Source organism: Cuculus canorus, chromosome Z, assembly GCF_017976375.1.
Source record: "Cuculus canorus isolate bCucCan1 chromosome Z, bCucCan1.pri, whole genome shotgun sequence".
NCBI classification, from domain to species: Eukaryota; Metazoa; Chordata; class Aves; order Cuculiformes; family Cuculidae; genus Cuculus; species Cuculus canorus.
Genome location: NC_071441.1, coordinates 2,146,258 through 2,172,341, shown reverse-complemented (window position 1 = coordinate 2,172,341; position 26,084 = coordinate 2,146,258). Strand labels below are relative to the sequence as shown.

General features: G+C 41.3%; 1 protein-coding gene across 2 annotated transcripts in view; it reads left to right on the top strand.

Annotated features, from left to right (window-relative positions):
- Positions 1–26,084, top strand: part of EPB41L4A (erythrocyte membrane protein band 4.1 like 4A) — a 138,544-nt gene that overhangs the window by 35,599 nt on the left and 76,861 nt on the right. For both annotated transcript variants that reach the window (XM_054054143.1, XM_054054145.1), the window contains exon 2: positions 17,494–17,598. In XM_054054143.1, coding sequence (XP_053910118.1) covers positions 17,494–17,598 — 105 coding nt within the window. The remainder of the gene's footprint in view (positions 1–17,493; positions 17,599–26,084) is intronic.

The window sequence follows — 26,084 nt, the reverse complement described above, 5'->3', positions numbered from 1 at the left end:
GAGGTTGTCAAAACCAGCAAATATGAATTAAGGAAAACTTGTATCTCAGTCTCTGAGTACAGCAGCCTGGATGGACTGTTCTCAGTGTAGCTGTGCAAGTGAAGGTGATGCCTCCTCCTATTTTAATTGCTTTCCATTTTCTGCGCTTGATTACCATGCTGTGCTGCTTCTGTGCCAAAAGGCGACATCCTCAAATCCATCAATTGCCTTTCTTGAGGAAATGTCAGCAGCTTATTTCAGGCTTTGATAATATCTTCAAAGCATGATGTCAGTGCCACCTTTCCTGACAGCGTTCCCAAGAGAAGTTTTTGCTTTCATGGCAGCCAGTGACAGACACACAATAGCTGAGTTTATAAAAGCCTTCAGACAACTAAAGTGGATGGATGTGAACAGTTTGAGTGTAAAAAGTGGGAACTTCTTCATTCTGTGAGAATGTCTGAATGTGCCTAGGACAAGGCAAACCTTCGGAGTCTAACTTTTCTGTATTCTGTTAGTTAATCTGTATGGTCTTTGATCATTCTCAGTCAATGAAGTTTGTGTGTTTTTTTCTAGAATTTGGTTTAGAATGTGAGTAAGATACTGGAACAGTGTTGTCCACTTATCCACGAAAGAGAACAATCATTGCCTCTTGTGGGGTATTGCATGGCAGCAGGTCCAGGCTTGGCCTTTGGAGCTTCAAAGCCACTGACCTTAGGTAATGAACTCCTCCTTAATAACTGGATGAGTGACATGTACATCACTGGCATAGTGTTCTATTTCTCCAGACCCAAGGTAGATCTAAGTCCTGCTTTTTTGAACAGCATGACTATGGCTATGAGTTGGCCATCTTTCTGCTAAGATCTCGTGCATTTTGCATACCTGGATATACCAAGTGCCTTGACAAGGCCTGTGCTGCGGCTGGGACAGCTGATCACTAACGCAGTGTAACTCATATGATCTGGGAGACTTGTTTATTTTAGTACTGATTCAATACCTATGGCCCAGCAGGTTTCCGATGGAAACATCATTAGGCTACGGTAAGTTAAAATCCATTAGATTTGTGGAGTTTAATGACACTGTGCTGGACTGGTTTATTTTCAGTGAAACCAGGTGAGTTATGCTCCCAAGAACAGCTCAGCAGAGTGGGAGCGGCTGTGTAGGCTGGTGTCTATCATCCCTCCAGCACAGGGAAGGGGATGTGAGGCACCTTTGGTGTCTGGGTGAGCAGCGGCTACGTTATTGTAAGTGGCAAGTTGAGCGAGAATGTTCCTTGAGGACATTTGTTTTGTGGGTATTTGTATTGCACGGAATTGTAAGATAGACTTTAGAAGACAGATAAATGAGTGACTTTGTCCTTTTTTTGTGGCTGAGGCATTGTGGTGCATCACAGTAGCCTGGGAGCGGCGCTTGGGAGAAATAGTGCTGGGATGAATCTGTAGTGTGGAGTAGGTGGGTACTGGGCTAACACCTATTAGGAAGTAAAATGTTTGGTTTCGACTTTTTATGGTGGAAGAATTTTACTGAAACCTGCCCGGGTGGTTTTGACTCACGTAGAACTGCACCTTTCAGTGGAAAGACAGTCTGCTTGCAGTCTTAATATCTGTCCTCCTTCATGGGATGAAGTTTCAGATCTAACCCTGACTGGAAAGCATCAGTATTTTGGGGCTGCTTTAAATAATAAATAATAAATAATAAATAATAAAACAGTCTCCTCAACTTTTAAACAGATACAGTTACTTAAAAACAATTTGGGGTACCTATTGTAACTGTGTATGTAGGGAGAGAGAGGTAGTCTGAAGTTCTGATTTTGTGTGTTGTCTCAGCTAACAGCCCTGATGTTATTGTCAGCAGAGAAGTTTTGTGAGTGAGTTTACATCGCCAAGATAAACGACACAAAAATTAAAATCTTTATTTTATAAGGAAAGGTGCTTAGTAGGATTTCACTCTAGAGGGTGAATGTCACCGACTTTGTAATAGCTGTTCAAGAAACGCTACCTGGGCATATCTCATTTACGAGTTCAGTGCCAAAGCGAGGAGTGTAGTCGTGGTTAAGGTCCACTTGAAGTGGTGTGCCTTAAAAACTTGGAGAAATGATGCCTCTTACCTAAAATGCAAAAGAGTACCTAGGGGCTATGTTTTCATTTAGTCCTGCTAAATATGCTGCCAGTTTTACTCTAAGTAAACCATATTATTTTATCCTCAGGCAGTCGGATCAAAACTGAAGGCTTCTTCAAACAACAGAGTTTTTTTGCCTTTGGTTTTCAGTGTAAATGGGATCATGTCCAAATCACATACTATATTTAATGTAAAAAAAAAAGTAATGCTGCCAGAAGTCTTGTATTTAACACAGATCAGAGATCAATTGTTTTGGCTTCAAAAACTGGATAGAACCAACTACATTTCAAGCAAGATAAAAATGAAAGTAGCTATTTTCTATTTGAAATTTAACGGTCTAGTCCACAAAACGTGTTATGATTTGCCTTCAGTCAAAGAAATGCACTAGGCGTACCCAGTACTTTAAATTAATTCAATTTAAAACGTGATCATTTGAGATTTATCTAGCGCTCTGTGGCAGGGCACAATTGCCAAACAGCAGGAGATAGCCTGATGGAGGCTTTTGACAGTACACTAGTGGCTCACCTGCAAGCTTGTGATGTAAAAAGAAAAGATTTTACAATCAGTCTTCAGTTGGATAGGTTTTTTTGCTTTGATTAAAATCATCAGTTTTGACTCCATTAGATTATTGGGAGCAAGCTGGGAGCTGTTTGCATCTTGGGTCCAAACATAGGTAATTAAGCTCATGACTCCAGTAGCTGCTCTGTGTGACGCAGCTGGCCTTACACAGAGTTTAGGCTGAAGGGTTAAAAACTTATTTCTAGGAGTAAATTAAAATCCTCTGCCTCTAAAGTCAGTAATAAAATTCGTATTGATTAAAATAGGATCAGGTTTTCACTCTAACTATCAAGATTGCCTCTGAGTGAAAAAGAACAACTTATTTTCATATCACTGGTGGATTCTAAACAGACTTTTTTTTGTTTCTGGAATTAATTGACATTTTCTTTTAACGTGAAATATGTTTTGTGGTTTCATGTCTGTATTCAGCAAGCTGCTTTAAAAACAGTTTTCCTTCTTGCATGAATTGTGTGAGCAGATTCACGCCGTACAGCAGATAACCACCCCCATTAGCGAAGGCGAGCATGCCTGAGGCATTTTATTAATTACCCCCTTGAGTCTAATGCTGAAGATGCTGCAAGGATGCATTTTTCATTACAGTCACAATATTTAGACTATGAGCACTGAGGGTTTAACTAATCATATCTCTGAACAGTTTTGTTAATGAAAAGACATACTCATTAGCTTTGTACTAAACGTAGAGAAAGAAGGGTTTAGTTCTATAAGAATCTCTGTGCTGTATTTGTGTATGAATTTTCACGCTGTGCTTATTGTTAATCTGCCTTACAGCTGGGAGTGAAGAAATTCTTCCAATGTTGCACATGTATGTAATGTCTTTATATTCTCCTTCATGGAGATGTATTACAGAAGCACTGATTAAGTAGCATTTTTATTTTTGTTTCTTCAGTATGCGGAATATTTTTGTTAGCACTGGTAGGCAGACAACATATACATCAATATATATGTCATATATATCAATATCTGTCTCATTGATCATACAAACATAGAATCACTAAGGTTGGAAAAGACCTGTAAGGTCATCCAGTCCAAACATAAGCCCAGTGCCGCTGCGCCTACCAGACCATATCGCGGAGTGATACATCTACATGTTTTTTGAGCACTTCCAGGGATAGTGATTCCAACATTTTCCTGGGCAGCCTGTTACAAAGCTTCACCACTCTTTCAGTAAAGAATTTTTTCCTAGTATCCAATCTAAATGTTTCCTAACACAACTTGGGGCTGTTTTCTCTCATCATTTTTGTTACTTCAGAGGAGAGACCAACACCTGCCTCACCACAGCCTCCTTTCAGGCAGTTGTAATGAATTATATTACATCATGTACAAGAAGTTAAGCTTCTTGTAGGTTCCCTATCAAAGAACAAAAACCTTCTGTAGGAATAGACTTCAAAGCCAAGGTATAGTTATTCTTTGGTTCATATCCTCAGGTTAAAACCACCTCTCTTCAAGATGCTCTATGTGGTGAGTCTCCATCAGAGACTCTATATTTTAACAATAAAGACAATTTGGTAATTTTATTTTTATTGATGATTTTATGAATTAATCATAACAGGTAGTACATAAAGTTTTAGATCACCCAGAATGATTTTTATTTGAAGATATACAGTGCATATGAAATCATATTTTCTATGCATAATCAAAATTATGGTATATCTGAAATATGGATCTGGAGGTGATCTGGAAATAAACCTGGAGGTGTTAAATAAAAAGATGTTTCAGAAGGCGTTTATTATTATATGCTGTAAACTTTCAACACAGATTTTGCACTGATGGTCAAGTAGCTACTGAATGTGGGCTGTTTGAAATGGTCTGTAAAATGGCCAAAACTACCATGAAAGAGGATTTCATAGGATCACAGAATTATAGAATGATTTGGGTTAGAAGGAACCTTAAAGATCACCTAGTTCCAACCCCCTCTACCGTGGGCGGAGACATCTTCCACTAGACCAAGTTGCTCAAAGCCCTATCCAATATGTCCTTGAACAATTCCAGGGAGGGAGCATCCACAACTTACCTGGGCAACCTATTCCAGGGCCTTGCCACCCTTGTAGTGTGAATTTCTTCCTTCTATCTTGCCTAAGTCTATGCTCTTTCAATTTAGAACCATTACCCCTTGTCCTGTCTCTATAGGCCCTTGTAAAAAGTCCCTCTCCTTCTTTCTTGTAAGCGTCTTTCAGGTACTGCAAAGGTGCTCTAAGGTCTCGCTGGAGCCTTCTCTTCTCCAGGCTGAAGAACCCCAACTCAGCCTGTCCTCACGGCAGATGTGCTGCAGCTCTCTGATCATCTTTCTGGCCTTTCTCTGGACTTGACCCAACAGATCCATGTTCTTCTTATGTTAGGGGCCCCGGAGCTGAATGAAGAACTCCAGGTGGGGTCTCATGAGAGAGGAGTCAAGAGGCAGAATCACCTCCTTAGATCTTCTGATGCTGCTTCTTTTGATGCAGTCTAAGATACTGTTGGTTTTCCGGGCTGCAGGTGCACATTGTTGGTTCATGTCGAGCTTCTTATTAGTCAACATCCGCAAGTCCTCCTCCTCAGGGTTGCTCTCAATCCAATCTCCGCCCAGGCTGTATCCGTGCTTGGGATTGCCCCGACCCGCGTGTAGGACCTTGCACTTGGCTTTGTTGAACTTCATGAGTTTTGCACAGGCCCAGCTCTCAAGCTGAAATGTCTCTCCTCAAGCTTTATCAGTTCATTCCTGTAAGAAAGCTCTCTCACCATCCCTCTCAGGTCCTGGTGGCCACTTCTTTACTTGTGTAACTCTTGTTTCTGGTGCTTTAAGTTTTGGCACCAGAACTGAAAACAATTCTTCTGCCTCTGGAGCTGTCAGATGTTGTTTCTGTGTTACCTGTCCCACAAAACAACACTATGGAGAAGTTTCCTGGCTTGATTCATGTGGGGTCAAGGCCCGAACCGGCAGGAGAGTGTAAAGAAGTAGATTGAAGAAAGTTTAAGTAGAGGAAGGAGGAAGTCTTCTTGGACCTCAGTAAAGCCTTTGACACAGTTTCTCACAGCATTCTGCTTCAGAAACTGTCAGCCTCTGGCCTGGACAGGCGCACACTCTCCTGGGTTGAAAACTGGTTGGATGGCCCAGAGAGTGGTGGTCAATGGAGTTAACTCCAGCTGGAGGCCAGTCACAAGTGGGGTTCCTCAGGGCTCAGTACTGGGTCCAGCTCTGTTCAATGTCTTTATCAATGACCTGGATGAAGGCATTGAGTGCGCCCTTAGCAAGTTTGCAGATGACACTAAGCTGGGTGGAAGTGTGGATCTGCTGGAGGGTAGGGAGGCTCTGCAAAGGGATCTGAACAGGCTGGACCGCTGGGCCGAGACCAATGGGATGAGGTTCAACAAGGCCAAATGCCGGGTCCTGCACTTGGGGCACAACAACCCTGTGCAGTGCTACAGACTGGGGGAAGAGTGGCTGGAGAGCTGCACGGAAGAGAAGGACCTGGGGGTAATGGTTGACAACTGACTGAACATGAGCCAGCAGTGTGCCCAGGGGGCCAAGAAGGCCAACGGCATCTTGGCTTGGATCAGAAACGGTGTGACCAGCAGGTCCAGGGAGGTGATTCTCCCTCTGTACTCGGTACTGGTGAGACCACACCTCGAATACTGTGTTCAGTTCTGGGCCCCTCACCACAAGAAGGATGTTGAGGCTCTGGAGTGTGTCCAGAGAAGAGCAACAAAGCTGGTGAGGGGCTGGAGAACGTCTGACGAGGAGCAGCTGAGAGAGCTGGGGTTGTTTAGCCTGGAGAAGAGGAGGTTGAAGGGAGACCTTATTACTCTCTACAACTGCCTGAAAGGAGGTTGTGGAGAGGAGGGAGCTGGGCTCTTCTTCCCAGTGACAGGGGACAGGACAAGAGGGAATGGCCTGAAGCTCCGCCAGGGGAGGGTCAGGCTGAATATCAAAAAAAAATTCTTCACAGAAAGAGTCATTGGGCACTGGAACAGCTGCCCAGGGAGGGGGTCGAGTTGCCTTCCCTGGAGGTGTTTAAGGAACGGGTGGATGAAGTGCTGAGGGACATGGTTTAGGGAGTGTTAGGAATGGTTGGACTCGATGATCCAATGGGTCCTTTCCAACCTGGTGATTCTGTGATTCTATGATAAGGTTCTGTGATTCAGTGCACAATAGTTCACAGGATATGTGGGAACCAGTGGGGATGATGGGTTAAGGGAAGCAGCAATGTATGTGACGAGGTGGTATGAGCATGGAGAGTGCTGTCTGGAAAGAGGCAAGTGGTAGGAAAGGACAAGGTACTGGGAAGTGGTTAGGGAAAACAGGAAAAATAAAAGACCTGGCATGGTAGGTGGTTCTCATTAAGGACCTCAGAGCTGGTAGCCAGGGATGAGGAATGACGCCAAGGACATGACGATAATTCTGTGTGAGTTGCGGGGCAGGGCAAGAGAAAAACTGATGGTAACACTGGTGCAGCACATGGAAGGGGCTGAGTTAGCAGTCTGCAGGATGCGTTGGAATTTTATTTTCCATGTCATTATTTGAACTCAACACTTACTTTGTGTGTTTATGTGCAGGCGTATCATTCTTCAAAAAAAACCCTGGCTCAAATTCTGGTTTATCTGAATATGCAGGGCTGAAATCTGCAGGATTCAGGAATTGAATGACAGCTGAATGGTTCAGGAATTGATTGACATCTGAATGAGGCACCCTTGCTGTAAGCATGGGGGCGAGGGGGCAGGCAGCACTAGTCAGAGGGTGAAGAGCAGCTAGGTAGGAGCTGTGATGGATGAGTCCTTTTCATCCTCCTCTGCTGCTGTGGCTCTGTTAAAAGTCCTTCCTTTCCCATGGAGAAGCTTTTTTGTTTTTTTCCAGTCAAGGTTGTTAAAGTTGAATGCAGCCCAGTGCCAGTAAAATGGTAATATGACCCCATGCAGTGTTTGGCTCTGGATACCAGCTCCTCAGGACAGCCAGAAATTGTAGAAGGGACAGGAGAGAATGCAGGTGTATAGAGTTCCCCATTAGCGGCCATTACAGACTGATAATGGATAACTTATTCCTGTCCTGATGCAAACATGTAGACTGTTTTTTTCTGTTGTGGGATTTGCTGATGAGCGTATTTAGAAAACTACATTTAGAACAAAAATACTTGCAGTGAATCTTCAATCGCTCTCGTGAGGAATGTCTGTTAAAAAATAGTGGCGTTTAAAAAAATTTTGATTTTTAATCTTTTAAAACAAAATCCCAGGTGGTTATTGTGAGAAATTGTAATGTGCATTATGGTCCCAGTAGAATCAAATCAGTTTTATAGGAAGCACCGTGGCAATTGAGTTATCAAAGCTGTACAGATAAGGAATATACATTTTTTTTTAGGATAATAAATTTATCCTTTGTTCTGCATTGCATTGCAGGAGTAAGTAATATTTTAGTGTCAGTCAAAATGAGAAGTTAAACACCATCAAACTGGAAATAAAACTTAAGTAATTCCAATGGTATAACATTTTGGAAAAGCTTTTTGTGGATGCAGCAAATCATTACGTAGACTGTAAAAGGACAGTATGTGTTTCAATAAAAATATGTTCAAACAGAAGTGAGTCTTAAACTGAAACTAAGAACTCTCATTTATGAACTGCAAGTGAATATATATATCTTTACAAGTGTATATGTATATATATTTATATATATGCAAGGATAAATATATAAAACATATATATATACAAGTGTATATGTATATATATTTTTATATATACGTACACACAAGGAGATGTGTGTATATAAAAATATATATATATATATAAAAATTGTTTTTTGTTGGTTGGTTGCTGTGTAGGGTCCATTTAATTTAGTACCAAAAGATACGAGTTCTGAATTGACAGGTGGAAAGAAATATCTTGACTATCCTGTAGGAGAGCAGCGAATGAACATACCATGATATTTCACTGGCAGGCAGGGGCTCTGCACACCCTGATCAGCGATGCTCCAGAAACAGACCACAAGCACCTGGAGAGGCAGAAGACAAGTACACGTGACCTTACAATGCACGCACTTCTCATGCACTGACAGATTTATTTTGAACAATTCCCCATGAATATGGAAGACACATCCCGCTGGACACACCAAAGGCTGCGACGCTGTGAGACAGGAGGAGGCCCTTTTCTCTTGGAAGCTGGGGTTGAGCAGGGCGCTCGTGGGTGCACGGTGGAGGACGAGAGCTCAAGTGCATCCTGAGCCTCTTTACGCTCATGTACACCACAGGCAGCCTGAGGTACCTTCGGAAGGGCCTCAGCAAAGTTCACTCTACAGGAAGATCAGTTCTTTATCACTGGCGTGTGCATGTCACTGGGATGATGATGCAAAAGAGCGCTTTGAAAGGCTCTAGAGAGGGATACTCTTTTTTTCCGCTGTATTTCCCTCTCTCTATTTTTCCTTATGTTACCAGCGTTGGAGCCAGAAAGAAAAGGAACTTCTGTCCTTTCAAGAAATGAATTCTCTCTTTGTGTCTTCCATTAATTTTGCAACAGAGGAAGATTCCACTGTTTTTCTGGTAACTTTTTCTCTTGAGCTTCTTGTAACGTTACTCAACAGTACAATAATAACAACAAGACGGTTCAATTAACTGAGTCAAACGATCAACAAAACCAAGTCTGACACTAACACCTCTGCTTTTGAAGAAGGAAAATGTGAGGATTTTTTCAAAAATATTTTTTGAACTGAGCTTGATAGAAGGCTCCAAGATGTGAATTGACTGTAAGACACAGATTTAAAACTGTACATTATGCCAGTGTAGCCCATAGCCTTGAACAAGGGGCATGGAAAGAAAGGTTAAAGAACAAATCGGGAATTTATTTGGGAATTACCATCATAAGTTGCTGACTCCATGCCAAGAGCTTTGAAAAGAATTAGAAGATGAAAGTGGAGGCTAGAGGGGGAAAGAAAATATGGGATGACGTATGTAAAATTCAGAAAGCAGCAGAAAAACGTATCCTAGGAAACAGAGAGGCCATTTACAGTTGGGAGTCATATTGAAGGAGAAAGGTTAACAGTGTGACCAGGGCTGAGAGCAAGTGCTAAGCAGGATACAGAGTCTGGGCTTTGCTTGAGGAGAGGGAGTATGAGATGGTGGTTTGTTCTTTAACCAAAGACTCTTGTGATGCTTTGTATAAATAAGCTTTGGCAGGTATGTATAGCTCTTGACACCCAGCTATTTATTCTGAATAAAAGAAATTGCCAAATAACGGATTAACAAGATGCATACCGATCTTCCCATTCTTCTGCTCCTAAAAACATCCCCAAACAATCCAACATAAAACCCCGTCACCACTCTACTAGGTAGTAGGTTGAGCCAACTTCTTATAACAAGACTGTAACTGTATTGCAGTGTTACTGCTCTGCTTAACAGCTGGAGTAGTAAATTCCTGAAACACTTCAACAGAATGAGTGTCTCCTCTTTAATTTTCAACATTTTGTCATTCTGAAAGCCTTTTAGTATTTTTCTCTTTACTGACATTCTCCCTTGACAGATTGCACTTCAAGCAGTTAATCAAAGCACATATTTAAATTATAAGACCTTGTGTTCTAATACTGGTGTGCATAATGAGCTTAATGTGCTCCATATAAATGCATGAAACACCTGCTTTAAAAGAGGTGTTTAGACTGATGGCTGCAGAAGAAGTTTTGAGGCTTTGGTACTTAGAAGTGCCTCCCTTTTGCACATGGGCAGAAATCATGAATTCTTTCAGAGGTGGGATAGAACCAAACAGACCAGAAATAGATGATTAAAATGAAAAATTTGTACCGTTGCATGTATTCTGTAATTTATTTTTTTTTTAATGCACACTGATACAAACCGTCTAAGAACTATTGGTCCAGTAAAACAAAGAAATAAAGGAAATGAGGCTAGAGAAATAAGGCAAAGCATCTGAAAAGGTGACAAAATGGAAACTGAAATGCTTTAGAGCAGATTATGAGCAATAATACAAAGACAATAAGACAAAATAAGCAACATCAAGAATAGATTTTTAAAGTTGCAACAAATTAATACGAGAACGGTTTCAAGTAAGGTATTCTGAAGGTTTTGCTGAAACCATATCAAGAAAATTCACTAGAAAACATGGGATTCTTCCTTTATTTGGAATGCATGCACAAAAAGTAAACACATCATCTTCTCTCTGTCAGGCAGCCCAGTGCTGAAACTTGAGCTCTTCTCCTCTACCGTGCACCCACGAGCGCCCTGCTCAACCCCAGCTTCCAAGAGAAGAGAGCCTCCTCCTGTCTCGCAGCGTCGCAGCCTTTGGTGTGTCCAGCGGGATGTGTCTTCCATATTCATGGGGAATTGTTCAAAATAAATCTGTCAGAGTTCGTGCATTGTAAGGTCGCGTGTACTTGTCTTCTGCCTCTCCAGGTGCTTGTGGTCTGTTTCTGGAGCATCGCTGATCAGGGTGGGCAGAGCCCCTGCCTGCCGAGGAGATACACTAGGTCACAGAGCTATGTGTGAGAAGTGTTTTCTCCAAAGTAGAATAATGATAGTAACCAACATCTTAACCATTTCAAAGAAGTGATAGTATACTGTATGTTTGAATTTCATTATTATTATTGTAATGGTTTCTATCCTTGATATAGGAATTACTCAAGAGTGTGTGTGAATGATGGAAATGATCATTGGTGTTCAGTTCTTCAGAAGAGCTCTTTTCTGTGAAAAATTCAAATGCATTACTGTTAGTACCTTAATTCATCTGTCATACGGTAAATGTAGATGTTAATGAACTGGATAATGTTAAAATTAGGATACAGATTAGTGAACTGATTTTTAAATGAAACTGATATGTCTGGAATCCCTCTACACAGAAATAGTTGCTGCTGTTTTGCAAAATGTTGTTAATGACTAATAAGAGATCAGTTTTAAAGAATCAGTAAGTATTTAGTTATATTTCCAAAATTTAGTTGCCATTCCATTACTTATTTGCTTGCTGTAATTGCTCCTTATTTTCTTCACTGGACTTTTATTCCCGCTTGGAGCAATTCTTATAACGTGTGCATGTACAAATTGCATTCCTATACTGAGTAAATATAGCTGCTTCTATCTGCCAACAAAAAAAGGAGCCCGCTGAGCTGAAGTAGTTTCCCATAAGCCAAATATTTTCTCAAATGATTACTTTAAACTTTTTTTTCATCTATGTATCTTTTCACAGTGTTGAGTAGAGCAGTTTACGTCTATCTGTGACAAATCCTGGAAGTGTACTTCAGCCTGCAGTTACAAGGGGAGACGTTTAATTAGCAGGAGACCTTGCTCCCAGAAATCTGCCCCTCTCTTAAGGACTTGGCCCCTTGAATTTTTAAAAGTATTCATAAATTTGGGTCAGATACGCTAATTGCAAACCCATACAAATAGGACGTTCCTTTGGATATTTTTCTCAAATAGCATTTTGTAAATGGAACGCATCAGATTGACCACGAGTAAAAATGAAACAAATCTACGGACCTCTTAACATACAGCATTTATAAGTCATTGCCATAGATTACATCCAGCAGACAGATCAGACACTGTGTTGAGTTCATGGGTAGAGAGATTGGGAGGTCCGTAAATTTCTCAGGCGTTCTCAGGAAAAAATCTCTGAAAAGAAGCTGGTGCATTTGCTGTGAGCTGAGGAGAGAGGGAGGGATGGATTCGGACAGGCTGGATGGTACATTTATAGGATGTATGCTTAGGGCAGACTGTGGTATTACATTTGCATGTGTTAAATACTCAGTTTCTGCAAGTATTTATTTCTGTTATGTGATTAAGTTGGGGAACGTCTGCACATATAAAATAGCAAGCATGTAAATTCTTCTCTGTTTGGACACGCATTCTGCAAATTAAGGTCTAGCTGTTTTATCTAGGTGAATAATAGTAAATATTTAGCATCATTAAAGATTTTTCTTTGCTTGAACATGCAGTGTGCAAACTGAGGTCTGGCTGGTTGACTGCCTGGGGAAAAGGGGTGCTTACTTTATGTTGTTAAAGACCACCACCAACTTTGATTTTAGAGCTTTGTGCCTTGCTGCTTTTATAGATGGAAGGAGATGGAAAACTGTGGTGGTCTTTTCTAAGCTTAAGGCAAGGGAGGAAAATTGGATGAAGAAGAGCAGTGAGAAAATGTCATTTGAGACCCCTGTTTCTGTTTCAGTTCTACCAGGAATGGGATGCACTGGTGACTCCGTTCACCCTTAAGTCGCGTGACTGACTGCTGCTTTTGTGCGTGATTTTCCTCTCTCCTTAGTAACCTTTACTTAGGGAAAAATACTGCAGTTTGGTCTCTGAAAACGCTGCATGAAGTTTACTGCCTGAAGCAATCAGATAAGCTCTTGCTTGGCGGGCTTGCTGGCAGCATAACCCACGCAGCCCTGCACTTGACAGGGAAACGTGGGGAGGTTACACAGGTGTTTCTGAATGTCTCAGCACGATTGTGTGTTGTCCCCTATAGCATTGTTGCTTTTCCATACTCTACTATCAGCTTCCTTGTTCAGTATCAGGCACCTTCTGCTCGTGTTCTGTATTGTTACCTCTTGCCAGTATATAAGCAGAGTAACTAGTTAAGTATCACGTGTGACTTTCCAGTAGACTCTTACGAGTGGTTGTGGTGGGGGTAGGTATCTCAAAAGGCAGTGGTTTTGTTCAACCAGAGCTTTGAGCTCTTCTTTTTGATTGAAGACTCCTGAATTGATCTGCATCTTCATTTATGAGGTTGTAAGAGGTACAGTTTGTGGATTGAATTACTTTCGGGGAAAAAGTTTCATGATAGGTACTTGAACTAAAAGAGCCAATGTGTTTTTTATTTTGTTTTTGATTAAAAGAGGCTTCACTATCTATACTACTTTTCTTTCAAGAGAGGGGCTACCATCCTACTGAGGCAGACATCGCTGCGTGTCTTGCTTTGTCTTTAAATGCAGTTAACATAAATCACGGTCCTGATTTGGCCTGTGCTTCTGTGTACAATATAAACCAGAAAATGAAAAAAGTATCCAACTAGAAAAAAACTCACTGGAACTAAAAAGCGGTGGGCAGTGTGGAAGATAAGAATTCCCGGTGACTAAATACACAGTAATGTGAATATGTTAAAATATAGTACTCTATGTACCATTTTTAAAAGAAGAAATTTTTTTTTTTTTATTAAAAAAAAAATATACAATTAAACCAGATCTCTCCTGAATGTTCTGGCTGTCATTTTCTTTAGCCAGTAGAAACCTGCCTTTCTGGTTTATGAAGCCTTGGTGCTAACATGTAAAGCAAGATGTTATGACTCACTCGAACAATTCTTTGTTCTCTCTTGAAAGCATTGCTGGTGATATTTTCAAGTATACTTGGGTTTACGCCTAAGCATGCAAGCCTCCAGCAAGTCTGAGCTTAATGTAAGGCAGATTATGTAATTTTTTTACAATGCCCTATGATGTGAATGTAATCCTGTTAACATTTTTGGTAGTTTTAGTATGCAGTTTTGCTGGATTTTGCTGTAATTTTATCAGGGAAAATAAGGTATCTTTTCGTAGTTTGCAAAACTTTCTTCAAATGCAGTAAAATGTTTCAGGACTGCAAAGTAGCCACTTAGGGGATTCATCATCAAAACTTCTTTCTTAACTCCGCTTGAAGAGTCAATTTACCTGCATGAAACCTTGAAATCATATGACTTAAAAATGAGAACTTTAATTGAAAGTGAGATTGCGGTGGTTTCAGCAAGAGTCAGGGTTTTACCGGAAGAGTGCTCCTCAGTCCTGGGAAAGTGTGGGGCTAAGGATGGTGAGACTACGGGCGTGTGGGGATGCCTGCTGGCTCTCATCCTGGCAATTCCCTTGGGAAGCACAGACCTCTGTACGTGCAAGCATTGCTGAAGGAAGTGGAAGGGGTTGGCGAGGAGGGCTGTGGAGACTACCACACACAGTCTGCTTTGGCTGAGGGTATCCAAAGTACTGAGCATCCTGCTGCTGCAGAGGTGGAGAACTCCCGGCTTTTGTTAAGTTGGATGGTTTTGTTCAGCATTTCCTCACAGCCAGACCACCTGTTTCTGCAGAACCTGCAATGATGGAAGTGTTACCTGAGCTGTGTCAAGAGAATAAATTATCAGGCCTTTATGTTTTCTTTCAGCCTAGCAACATAAGTAAAAAGTATTAAAAAGGTTTTTTCCACAGTTACTATTTATCTCTGAAAGGAAAGGAGTCTTTAATTTCAGCCAGACCAGGTGTGAAATATGGATGCCTCTTGGAGACAACACACTAGCTTTAGCCTTTATGGGAGGAAACTTGTCGCAAAGACTCTTTATGTAGAGTCCATTGCGGTCCTTGGCTAGCTGCAGAAGACTCCCAGCCAAGAAGGCTGTCTGAGTCCTAAACTGTTGCGGAGTTATGTGAATTAAACTCCTATAAGACTTCTTTATTTTGTTCTACCTTTGATCACTCCCAGAAGTGTGTATTATACGGAGGTGCCTGAATGGAAAATTGACAGCTTCATCTTTGCCACTGGATTACTATTTCTTAGCTCTAACTGACACTGTGGATGACATTACTGGCCAGACTAAGAGCGGAAATATTGAGAGCAAATAGATTTGTGCTTCCCGGTTACAGAAGCTCAGCATGCCTTCGGTGGGCACCACTCTGTGTTTCCTGTAAGCTGTGGTGCTTTTTCTGACTTCTGCAAGGCTTTACTAACCACTCTTTGGTTAACTGTGTCAAAACCCTGTGGCTCTGAGCAGCTCGTGGTGGAGCTGCCTCCTAGTATACTATTCCTTTTATGTTTAGGACCCATTTGAAGGTGTCGCCATTATTTATCCACAAGAATCATTTGGAGTCGTCGTTGCTTGTTTGCATCGAGTTTTTCCTGTGTCTGTTCCTACGGATGTCTGTCCAGTCCTGCATTCCCAAGACATTTATGTAACTGTTTAAATGGTACTGAAAAACATTCCAGTGGTGAAGATAATTTGTCTTATACGATACATGAATGATGAGATAACTGTTTTAGTGGAACATCTCTCCTTCTTCTCTGTGTAACAACTGATTTAAAAATAAAATTAAGCACATCAGTTGCTGCTTCAGTCTTGAATCCCTGCTGTCTAATAATTTAATTCGTATTTTTAATTCTTTTTAAGGTGTGTTTTGTTTTACTTTGTTTCTGTCTTTTGCTGCAGTGCTCCTGATAGTCTCTCCATAGCTAAGAGGGGTTGACTCTTGCCTTGCATTTTTCTTACAGCTCAAGTTCAGCTTCCTGTTGAGGAATCTCATGATAAAATCACTGTCTAGCTCTGCTTTATCCAAAATGCTGAAATGACATTTAGTAAATGAGATTGATCATGTTGCTTCCTAAGTTGTTTTCTGTTTTGTGGCTGTTCTCATTGTACATGCGGAGGGAGCATGCAGTTACGGTTGCTTAGTGTTAACCTTTACGACGTCTTTAGACGGTTCCACACAGAACATTTAAGGAACATCTGCTGGCTTATACAAATGTTTAAAAATACATAAAAAATAATTCCCAGCCTACTAGACATGTTTACCTTGTCATAGCTTGATTTCAGAGTGGCCATCTGAGATTTTTGTATAGGCCCTGCCTGTGTGACTAAGTTACAGATCCTGACCAAATGCATCTGCTGAAAAAGAATGGATGGATCTTCTCTGTCATGTGATTGATCCTTCACTGGCAAAGCTATACTAAATGATTTTAAATTCTAAGGCCATTTTAATTTTGAATTAGTTTGTAGGCTAAAGGGTGAAATGGCACAAACAATAGCTCACAGCTTCATTTTCCTCTTTTCTCTCTGGTGATTTTGCTACAATGTAGACGCTTAAAGAGGATTCAAAGTGGTTTATGAAGTCAAATCCATTGTAAACTGGTTGTTGACATTGCATTTTTCAAATACAAAAGTGCTATTCATTATTGTGTGACTATGCAGTCTTAGTGTAGGGCAGTTTTGGTATGCGATAGTATTTTCATGTCTATGTGTATATGTATGAATGTATATATGAAGCAGTTAACCAAAATCTACTAGTGAGTCATGTCCATATTTTCTTGAATTTAGAGCTGTGATAGTGAAAGGCTGTAACTGACTGAACGTTCATTCTGTGTAATTATTTTCAGTGTTCCTAGTTTGTTTGCTGTTGACTACCAGGTGAAGCAACTAATAGAGGTACTCAGAGGTACTTCCACTTTCAGGTGGAAGTGAGTGTCCTGTAATGTATTATCAACAACATAATGTCTTTTGTAATATAGTCCCCAGCACGGTTTGCAAATGCTTGTTTTGACCCTTAATGAAGTCCTGTTAAAGAAAACAACAGGATTATTTCAACTCAGGGTGCTGGATTGCTCTCACGTCTGCTATCAAAAAAAAATTATAAAAGAAAATGAATAAAACCTGACTTTCTTCACAAAAAGTAGTAACTGAGCAGCTAGTGTTCTATAATGTAGATCTTAAGGGCAAAGTTTTGGCTCCTTGGTCTTCATTGTCATAGTTGGAGTGACACGCCAGTACTGTAAGGAAGAGTATGATTTTAGAATTAAAATTAAAAAGTGATGGGGATTAGAATTTTAATCAGAAAACAGAGATTTTCTAGAAGAATGCTAGGTTCACCAGCATCATTTTATTTGAGTACACTCGAGCAGGTTTTTTTGTTTGTTTGCTGTTTTGTAACCATTGACCTGCCAGCCACCTGATAGTGTTTGCAGAATGATTGATTAAACATGTATCAGGACAAAATATTTTCTTCTGTACAGCTGAAATTTTTGTTAAAGGCACTTGGAACTGCCTCCTTTATGTTTTAGACAAAGCTAACTGAATGCATGAATGCCATTGCAAATAGCTGACAAAGGCACAGGATCTTTGTGAAAAGGCTCTGTAAATTCTTTCCCACAGAAGTCAACGAAAGGGTCGGTTGTCCTGGGCTACGTATTTCGTCACTTAAACCTAGTGGAGATAGATTACTTCGGACTGCGCTACTGTGACCGAAGTCATCAAACCGTGAGTAAAAGACACGACAGACTGGATTTTCCATCTGTAAAAGTTACCCTGTTTGAGGCATTTTCCTGTAGACAATGAGACTGTCATACTTCCACTAACTTTTACTATTTCCTGGCTTAGGTTTCCAGTGATAATGTCTTTGTGTTTGTTTGCATTAAAGTGTTGGAATAGCCATTAGTATCGTAGATAGGAACAGAATAAAATGCAAAGTGTTGTTGAAAACCAAACCAAGAAAATATAAATAGTACTAAATTATGATATGGAAGTAGGGTTAATGTTTGTCCCTTTCAGTTCTGTGCCCTGAAGCCAGTGCGTGGTGCGCTGTGCTGTCTAGCTTCACTTGGCCCGGCAATGTCTGGGGAGCAGTGGCCTTGTGTGCATCACCGGCTGCTTAACTCTTGCTGAACCGCTGCTTCAGAGCACGTCGTACAGTTGCTGTGGTGGTTGTGTGTTCACTGGTGGAACCCCAGGAGTCAAGATGTTGGCAATAACATTTTGACTGTGCCTGAACTGGTTCTGTGTTCTGGAGCCCATACTCTCTTGAACCTTCGTGACAGGAGATTACAGTCCTGAATAGGCAATAAAATCAAAACTAGGCTGAGATATCTCAGTCAAAACAGGCACTGTCTCAGGACAGTGCTGTCTGGAGTGCATCTCCCGAAATAGTCAGTGAAGGGCTACTGCTTAGAGAGGAGGAACAGGAATGCTCAGTCGGTGGGACTGATACTGTGTTCATAGGTGGTCTTCGTATTACCTTAATTTTATAAAGGGAATAATTCCTGGCCTGTGGTCAAACTAAGTCAAGCAGTTATGCTTTTAAAGACACTCTTCTGTGCTAAGAGTACCGCACAAGACCCAGGCCTCAAGAGATGTCATATTCCATCTAAAAATAATGTTATTGGATTGGCTAAATACTTGTCAATTTCCTCTGTTTAGCAGAAGTTGAACATATAGAAACTGAAGTCAGTCATTATTAGCAGAACGTTATTGATTGCTGCTGAGAGCTACAGACTGACCTACTCAATATTTCTTTATTTCTATGCCATACTATGGAGATTTATGAATTCAGTTCCTTGATAGCCTTCTAAACATGTTTCATTCCAAGGAGATGAAGGTCAGATTCATCTGTGAACTAAAGGTAAACTGTTAAAAACAGTATTTCTGATTTCCTGAGGAAACTGAGGTGTGAATGAAAAGCGAGTAGGTATTTTTTTTGTCTGAAATGTATTCCCCCTTTTTCCACAGAGGCAAATAAAATAGAAATTACTGAGAAAATTTCCAGAGGCATATACACTGTCTGTATAATAGTGTATATGGAGTTATGAGAATGAGAGAAGATGATATCTCTTCTCTGAAAGGCTTAACTGATGAAGGCACATTCTAGGATGCATCGTGCTAGCAGAATAGATGATTTGATTGTGATACCAGTGCAATTTGTATTACAGTATTGTACATGAGCTGTAGGCTGTAACCACGTTACCTTGGCCTCTCCAAATAAAAGCACAGCCTTTTTGCCTTTTTCTCTCACACGATGCTCTAGTGATATAAATTTAATATTAGCTTTTGTCTTTATTCTCGGACTGTCTCGAAGTCAGGAAGCCACAGTGCTTCTCGATTTTCCCATGGATTAGGAAAGTGTTCATCCTGCTTCCCTGTTTGCCTGCTCTTGGAATGACACCGGTTGTGTCTCTGGGATACAGGTTGTGCAAGCCCGGATACAGAGCTCCAGCCTCTCTTTGTATCAAGGTCTATCGGTTTGTGTTTTACCTGGCTTCTGCACTGGTGGGTCTTTGCCATGTGCTGGTATTCCTGGTTCCTCGATGGGAGCACTGTGTGACTCCTCATGCTTCTGGGGCATTTTTGCAGGGAAATCCCAGGTGTGAGGAAGAGCGGTGCACACACCAGCTCTGCCCTGACATGCAGCTGAGAGGTAGCCAGGAGGTACAACCAGAGACCACAACGGTGCACCACGTTGTGGAGTGCATCTGCCCTACCATGTAGATGCTGCCACAGTGGCTGGCTGAGTTTCTGCTGCGAGCTTTGCACCTGGGCCATCTTGTAGCAAAACGTTATGAAAATGCCTCTTCCTGTTGTTTGTGTGTGGGTAATTAAGAGTTGATTGGTTTATCTGGGAAGTTCATAAATGAGTAAACCTGTGCCACCTTATTTAGTTTTATGTGTTTTGTGGCAATTACCTCTAGCTTGCTATTTTTGGTGAAATCTGGTAAGCCCTTAAGAATGGCCATTCTAAAGGGAAAGCTTCCGTGCAACGCCTTGTGCTTTAGCTGTGTTCAATTGTACACTGAATACGACTAAAACTCTGTGGGCTGTTGTGGGAATTAGTCCTGTAGTGTCTGGCAAGAAGCCTAGGTTTGAATTTTGGATTGGATGTGTTTTGGATTGGCTGCGGTAGATTTCCTTAGGGAAAGGGAGAAAGGTTACCTTGCTAATTAGTTTTAAAACCGTGCTCTTTAGTTAGTCTCAGACAGAAAAATGTGTTTGGAGGTATGTCTACCTATTAATACGCTGCTTGTGGTGGAGAATATTTTACTATTTGCTTTGTCAGTTTTTCTGTCGTACAATTTATATTATAACTGAATGATTAATAAAGCAGGGTGGACAAAACATGTATTTTAAAGAACTCAGCCCAGTCACAAATGAACACTTTTTTATTAAGCGTTTGAAAGAACTTGTTTAGTTATTTTCCCCATTACTTTTGCACGCCTCAGCACTTCCAGGTGGTCTTTTAAGTGCTGTGTTGGTGTGCTGCCTCTTATGTGGGTGGTATCGTAATTATTTTTGTAGCACCAGCAGGGCTCTAATCAGTGAACAGGGTTTCACTGTGCTATGTAATGTATGAATGCATAACATTAAAATGGTTTCTTCCTGAGCAGCTAATGAACTAATTAGCAGGTGAGAGAGAACAGCTAGATGCAGCAAACGGATTGACAGAACTGGATGGTGCTGGGAAGGCAATAAACAGTAGGGTAAAATATAAATTGATAGGCCGTCTCTAGGGTAGTAATTTTGTCATACTACACACATTTTTCTTTATTGACATCCCATGTTCCCTGGAACTCTCCATATTAAAAGGACAATATTTAATTTGTTCAATCAAGTTCTTGAAGTTTAGGGTTTGCAAGAACACTTTCGTCATGAAGTGTGTGAGCTTAGGTGTCTTGTGCTGTGATAAGACAGGCCTTCTAAGGAAAAACAAGAAGTACCTTGTAATAATGTGGTGGTTAGACCCTGGCTGGACACCAGGTGCCCACCGAAGCTACACTATTACTGCCCCTCCTCAGGTGGACAGGGGAGAAAAAATGTAATGAAAGGCTCATGAGTAGAAATCAAGAGTGGCGAAAATCACTTGCCAATGACCATCATGGATAAAACAGACTTGTCTTGGGGAAATTACTTTAATCTATTACTGATCAAAATAAAAGGGGGATAATGTAAAAAAAAAAAAAATCTTAAAAATATTTTCACGATTTCTCTACCTCCTCCACCCCAGTAGCGCAGGGGGTTGGGCAGTGGGAGTTGCGGTTAGTTGATCAAACGTTGTCTCTGCTGCTCCTCCCTCCTCAGATGAAGGACTCCTCACAGTCTTCCCTGACTCCAGTGTGGGGTCCCTCTCCTGAGACAGTCCTCCAAAGCGAATCCTTCCCACAGGCTACAGTTTTTCATGAACTGCTCCAGTGTGCGTCCTTTCCATGGGGTCACAGGTCCTGACAGCAGACCTGCTCCAGCATTCGTTGGGTGCATCCACCCGCTCCATCACGGGGTACTCAGTGGGTGCAGGTGGATATCTGCTCCACCGTGGAGCTCCATGGGCTGCCGGTGGAACAGCCTGCCTCACTGTGGTCTTCACCATGGGCTGCAGGGGGAATCTCTGCTTTGGCACCTGGTGCACCTCCTCCCGCTCCTTCCTTGCTGACCTTGGTGTCTGCAGAGTTGTTTCTCTCATATATGCTCACTCTCTCTCCTGCTGCAATATGTGTGGTGCAATAACTTTTACCACTTCTTGATTGTGTTATCCCAGAGGTGCCACCACCATTGCTCATGGGCTTGGCCTTGGACGCAGTGGGTCCGTCTTGGAGGCGGCTGGCATTGGCTTCATCGCACATGGGGAAGCTTCTCCCAGCTTCTCACAGAAACCACCCTCGCAGCCGCCCAGCTACCAAAACCTTGCCACGCAAACCGACTACAAATAATGATTTAAAATACAACATATAGTAATTAATTAAAAATATTGTAATACAATACTAGAACAGCTTAAACAGAGGGGTTGAACTAACGCTATAGGTTGTCAGCAGTGTTTCCTAACCTTTGAGTGCTTTGTTTGGCTAACTATATGTGTCCTGATTGACACAGCACTTTTGCCTTCTGCCTCGTCTCCTGGAAAGGTGGGATGTTGTGCCCCATCTGGTATTTCCAGGCAAGAAATGATCACTACAATCTTTGCTACAGAAGCTAAAGGCGGCTTAGGAAGCTCTGTCCCACCTTGTACTCTGCCATCACTTTACTACTTCAGGAAAAGAGCAGCCCAGCGGTGTACCTCTCTGTTAGTGCAGGAGGGGCCAAGTGCTGGGTTAGTTTGGTGTTGGGAGCGTCACGCTCGTCCCTTGCCTCTGGGACATCTGATTCCCACTATGCTGCAGCTCCCAGGTGCTCCCCGGGTAGTCCCACTACTGCCTTTGTGTTGTCTCCAGCGAGCCCTAGGATAGTTGTGCTAGTTGCGTCTCTGTCAGGAGGACAGTAATTTCTTGAGGCACACAAAAGAGAAAATGGAAGTGGCAGTTTTTTATGCGTAATATGTCAGGAAAAGCTGAGCAAAACAGAATGAAGGAAAGAGTACTTTGGAAGCCCGAGGCATTCCCCTGTCAAACCACAAAAGCATGCTGGAAAGAGTCATCATGCTGAAAAAGTCTCTTACAAAAAATATTTTGAAACTCGTTTATTGCAGAATGGTAGATAACCAAAAGATTCTTAAAGGTGTGTTGATAATAAAAACTTTTTTTCTTTTACTTCCCGAAACCTGGCTGCATTTTAAAATCTCCCGTTGGTCAGGGTGCCCCCTCATCATCCCTAACCGAACTCTCACACTAAATAGGCTTAACCTTAAGCTGCAGGAGCACAACAGGCTGCGACGCAAATATCCATTTCTTATCCCATATGATGCTCATCTGAGCTGTACAGTGTACTGATATTCTGTCAGGGCCCTGAGCAGGGGGAGAAGTACAAATATAGGAAGCTGTATCACCGTGTTAATCCAGTATCACAGCCAGGAGAATTTCCCCAGCCTCATTCAGTTCAGGTGCAGCGCTGCGTGAACATATGTGCCCTCTTCCAAGATCTGGAGCTCATATGAGATGGGCAGCACTCTGCCTGTGTACCATGCATCCATTGTTTAGAGTAGATATGTTTGGGTTTTTTTCTTTCTCCCTTGCTATAATGAAGCTCTTTTTTGAGCGTACAGACCTGTGAGCACAGCAGGTAGGAGGTAGCCCATGGCTATATATTTTGCAACTCCATAGCCCAGGTCTTATTTTCCTGTGAAGCTGAACTTTCTACTGTGAATCTCTGTGCTGCAATGACAGATCAGCTCCGCTGTGGCCAAGCTGAATGCAGAAGCCTGAGCTATGTATTGCATATCCCAGCTGTGCAAACTCATGAATCTGAAAGATGTTTCTTGATCCATACAGCATGATTAATAAATTAAAGGCAACGTGCTCAGAGTGCCTCGTTACTCACCAAACTGGGTAAGGTAGCAGACTGAGCAGGCTGTGTGCGGCTTAATTATAGAAAGGCATGATTTTAAACAAAAGGTTTGTTTACGATCAAAAGTGTTCTGTAGGGAATTACTGTCACATAGTGTGCTGCGTACTTTGGTCTCTTAGAAGAACATTAACTGCACTTAGTTTGTATTTTGGTTTTGTAAGGGTTTTGTATTAATTTGATATTTGCCTATAATGGCAAATAAAAAAAATTAAAAAAAGATAAAAATACCTTTTGATATACTAAAAGAAAGACAAAACTTGTTGCGCTTGTTAAAATAGACAGCATATCCAGTGAAAAGAAAATGGAGACAGATACTATTGATCAGAAGCTAGAAATTTTGGAAGATTGTTAACGGATTTAAGCAACCTGGACAAAAGTGATAGTCAAGAAAGTTAAAGACACAGTAAGAGATTTTACAGTATAGTAGGATTAGCGGGAACCTCATACTACTGATCTGGTATTGAATATAGTCAACATAACTCTGGTTCTAATAAAGAAAAGACAGAAGTATCAAATAAATTTCTTAAATAATAATCATAGAATCATAGAATGGTTTGGGTTGGGAGGGACCTTAAAGATCATCCCGTTCCAACCCCACTGCCATGGGCAGGGACATCCCACTGGATCAGGGGCTGCCCAAGGCCCATCCAACCTGGCCTGGAACACCTCCAGGGATGAGGCAGCCACAGCTTCCCTGGGAAACCTGGGCCAGGGCCTCACCGCCCTCATCGTGAAGAAATTCTTCCTTATGTCCAGTCTAAATAATAAAGATGTCTTGAACTTAGCAGATTTAGATTCTTTGCACTGAACATTTACAGAAAACAAAGACAATATAATTCTGGCTACTAATTTCTTAGATTGTGGAAAAATCTTGATAATTTCAGATTATAGTTCAAAAAATACTGGTATTTCTCTTGAAAGTGGTAGTTTTGCCTGCTGTAAATGGGAACAAAAACTGGCACGTGCACAGCCAGTACGGCTTTGTAAGAAAATGATTAATAGAGCCCAGAATTTAGTTTGAAGTTGATAGATTTTTCTCCACCAGACACTTCATTGATTGATACCACAGCAAGCTCCTCCACCGAGTTAATGTTTTGTTTCAGGCATGTCCATGGAATTTGACCCTGGTTTAACCCTATGCAGACTCAAGGAATTGAAGATACTACATCTGTGGAGAAATGTTTGCAGCCATTGAAAAGGACTAAATATGAAATACTCCATGGTGCTTGCATGCGTATTGCTTATGCATCTGGCTCGTACGGGAGCCAAATTTGTGAAAGCACAAAGGACAATAGAGCTGCTTTATTAATAATTTCTACCTAAAAATTAAAAAGGAAATATTTTCTTTAAGAACTTTTGTAGTCAGTAAATAAAAAAATATTGTATTAAATTAATATTTAATGGTCTTGTAAATAACAGCAAACTAGTAGCCATCACTTTAGTGAAGTGATAGTTGCCTTGATTATGGGTATTTGGAAATAATGATTTCTTCTCTCCCTCCATTTTTTCTGTAAATATTAAATTCTCCTTTCGGAGTCACTAAATTTAACACCTGCAGTTGGATGGGTATATTTATGGCTTCACCTCTTTGCAGTAGTGGTGAGCTGTTTATAAATCACATAACCTTCCTGCCTATGCAGGAGAGATACAGGTGGGAAATCACTGAGAAGCCGCAAGCTCGCTGCCAAAGAGATGGAAAAAAATGAGACTGCGTATTGGAGCCACTTTGGCATTCACGACTGCAGAGTTTGTTGTCAGCACCTGCTGTACAAGCGCATTGGATTAATACGGCAGTCTTCTTTTTTGTTCCATTTCTCTTGAAACTTCAGCATTTGAGCTCAGAACTCCTAACTATACTTAACGCTATTTAACATGCGTCTCAGGCACATTAGTATGTATGAGTGCGTATGAGCTCAGAGAGCTTTGGTGTAGAGTTTCATGGTTTTGTAGGTGTTCTCATCCTTGTTGTCTGATGCTGGCTTGAAAAATGCCTTTTCATTATCCATGAAATTCCATTCACCTTTGGCTTATAAATGAAATCTTAGAAATTTCCCTCCCTCCCTTGCATTTCTTAGGAAAATTTGACAGCCTTAATGATAATAAATAGCTACATAGTGATTTTAGGCATGGATTTGTGGTACTGCCACAATACTGAATGCTTACAGGAGAAATGAGAAGGCAAACTAGATACTTGCCTCTTACCCAGCGCTCTTGTCGCTGCAGTAAACAGACGTGACTTGAACTGTTTAACTTCACCAGTGCAGCACATGGGTGTAGAGGCCATGGCACCCTCTGAAGAGCGTGTTTCCTTGACCCAGCTGGTGCTGCTTTTCACTAGTAGGTGTAGCAGCGATCTGTCTGAGGGATCGGAGTGCAGTTTCGCCTGCTGGCTCCACTTGGAGGAAGGAAAAGAAATGTTTAGTCATACAAATAACCAGATTTGTTCCTTCTCTCTTTTGTTTTCCCTCTGAATCTGAACATGCAGCTTTCCTCCTGAATTCTGTCCTCCACCCCCAAGTTTAGAAATTACCTTCAGAAGACTGTAAAAGGAACATAATTTGACTTGCAAGCCAAGTGTGGCCTAGTGATAATGAAGACTTCTAATGCAACTGTATTTTGACTGTACAATCTACATGTGCCCATACTCTTTAGTGACCTGGACGAATTCTGGTTTGTCTCACGGCAGCCACTGAATCACATGAGTACAT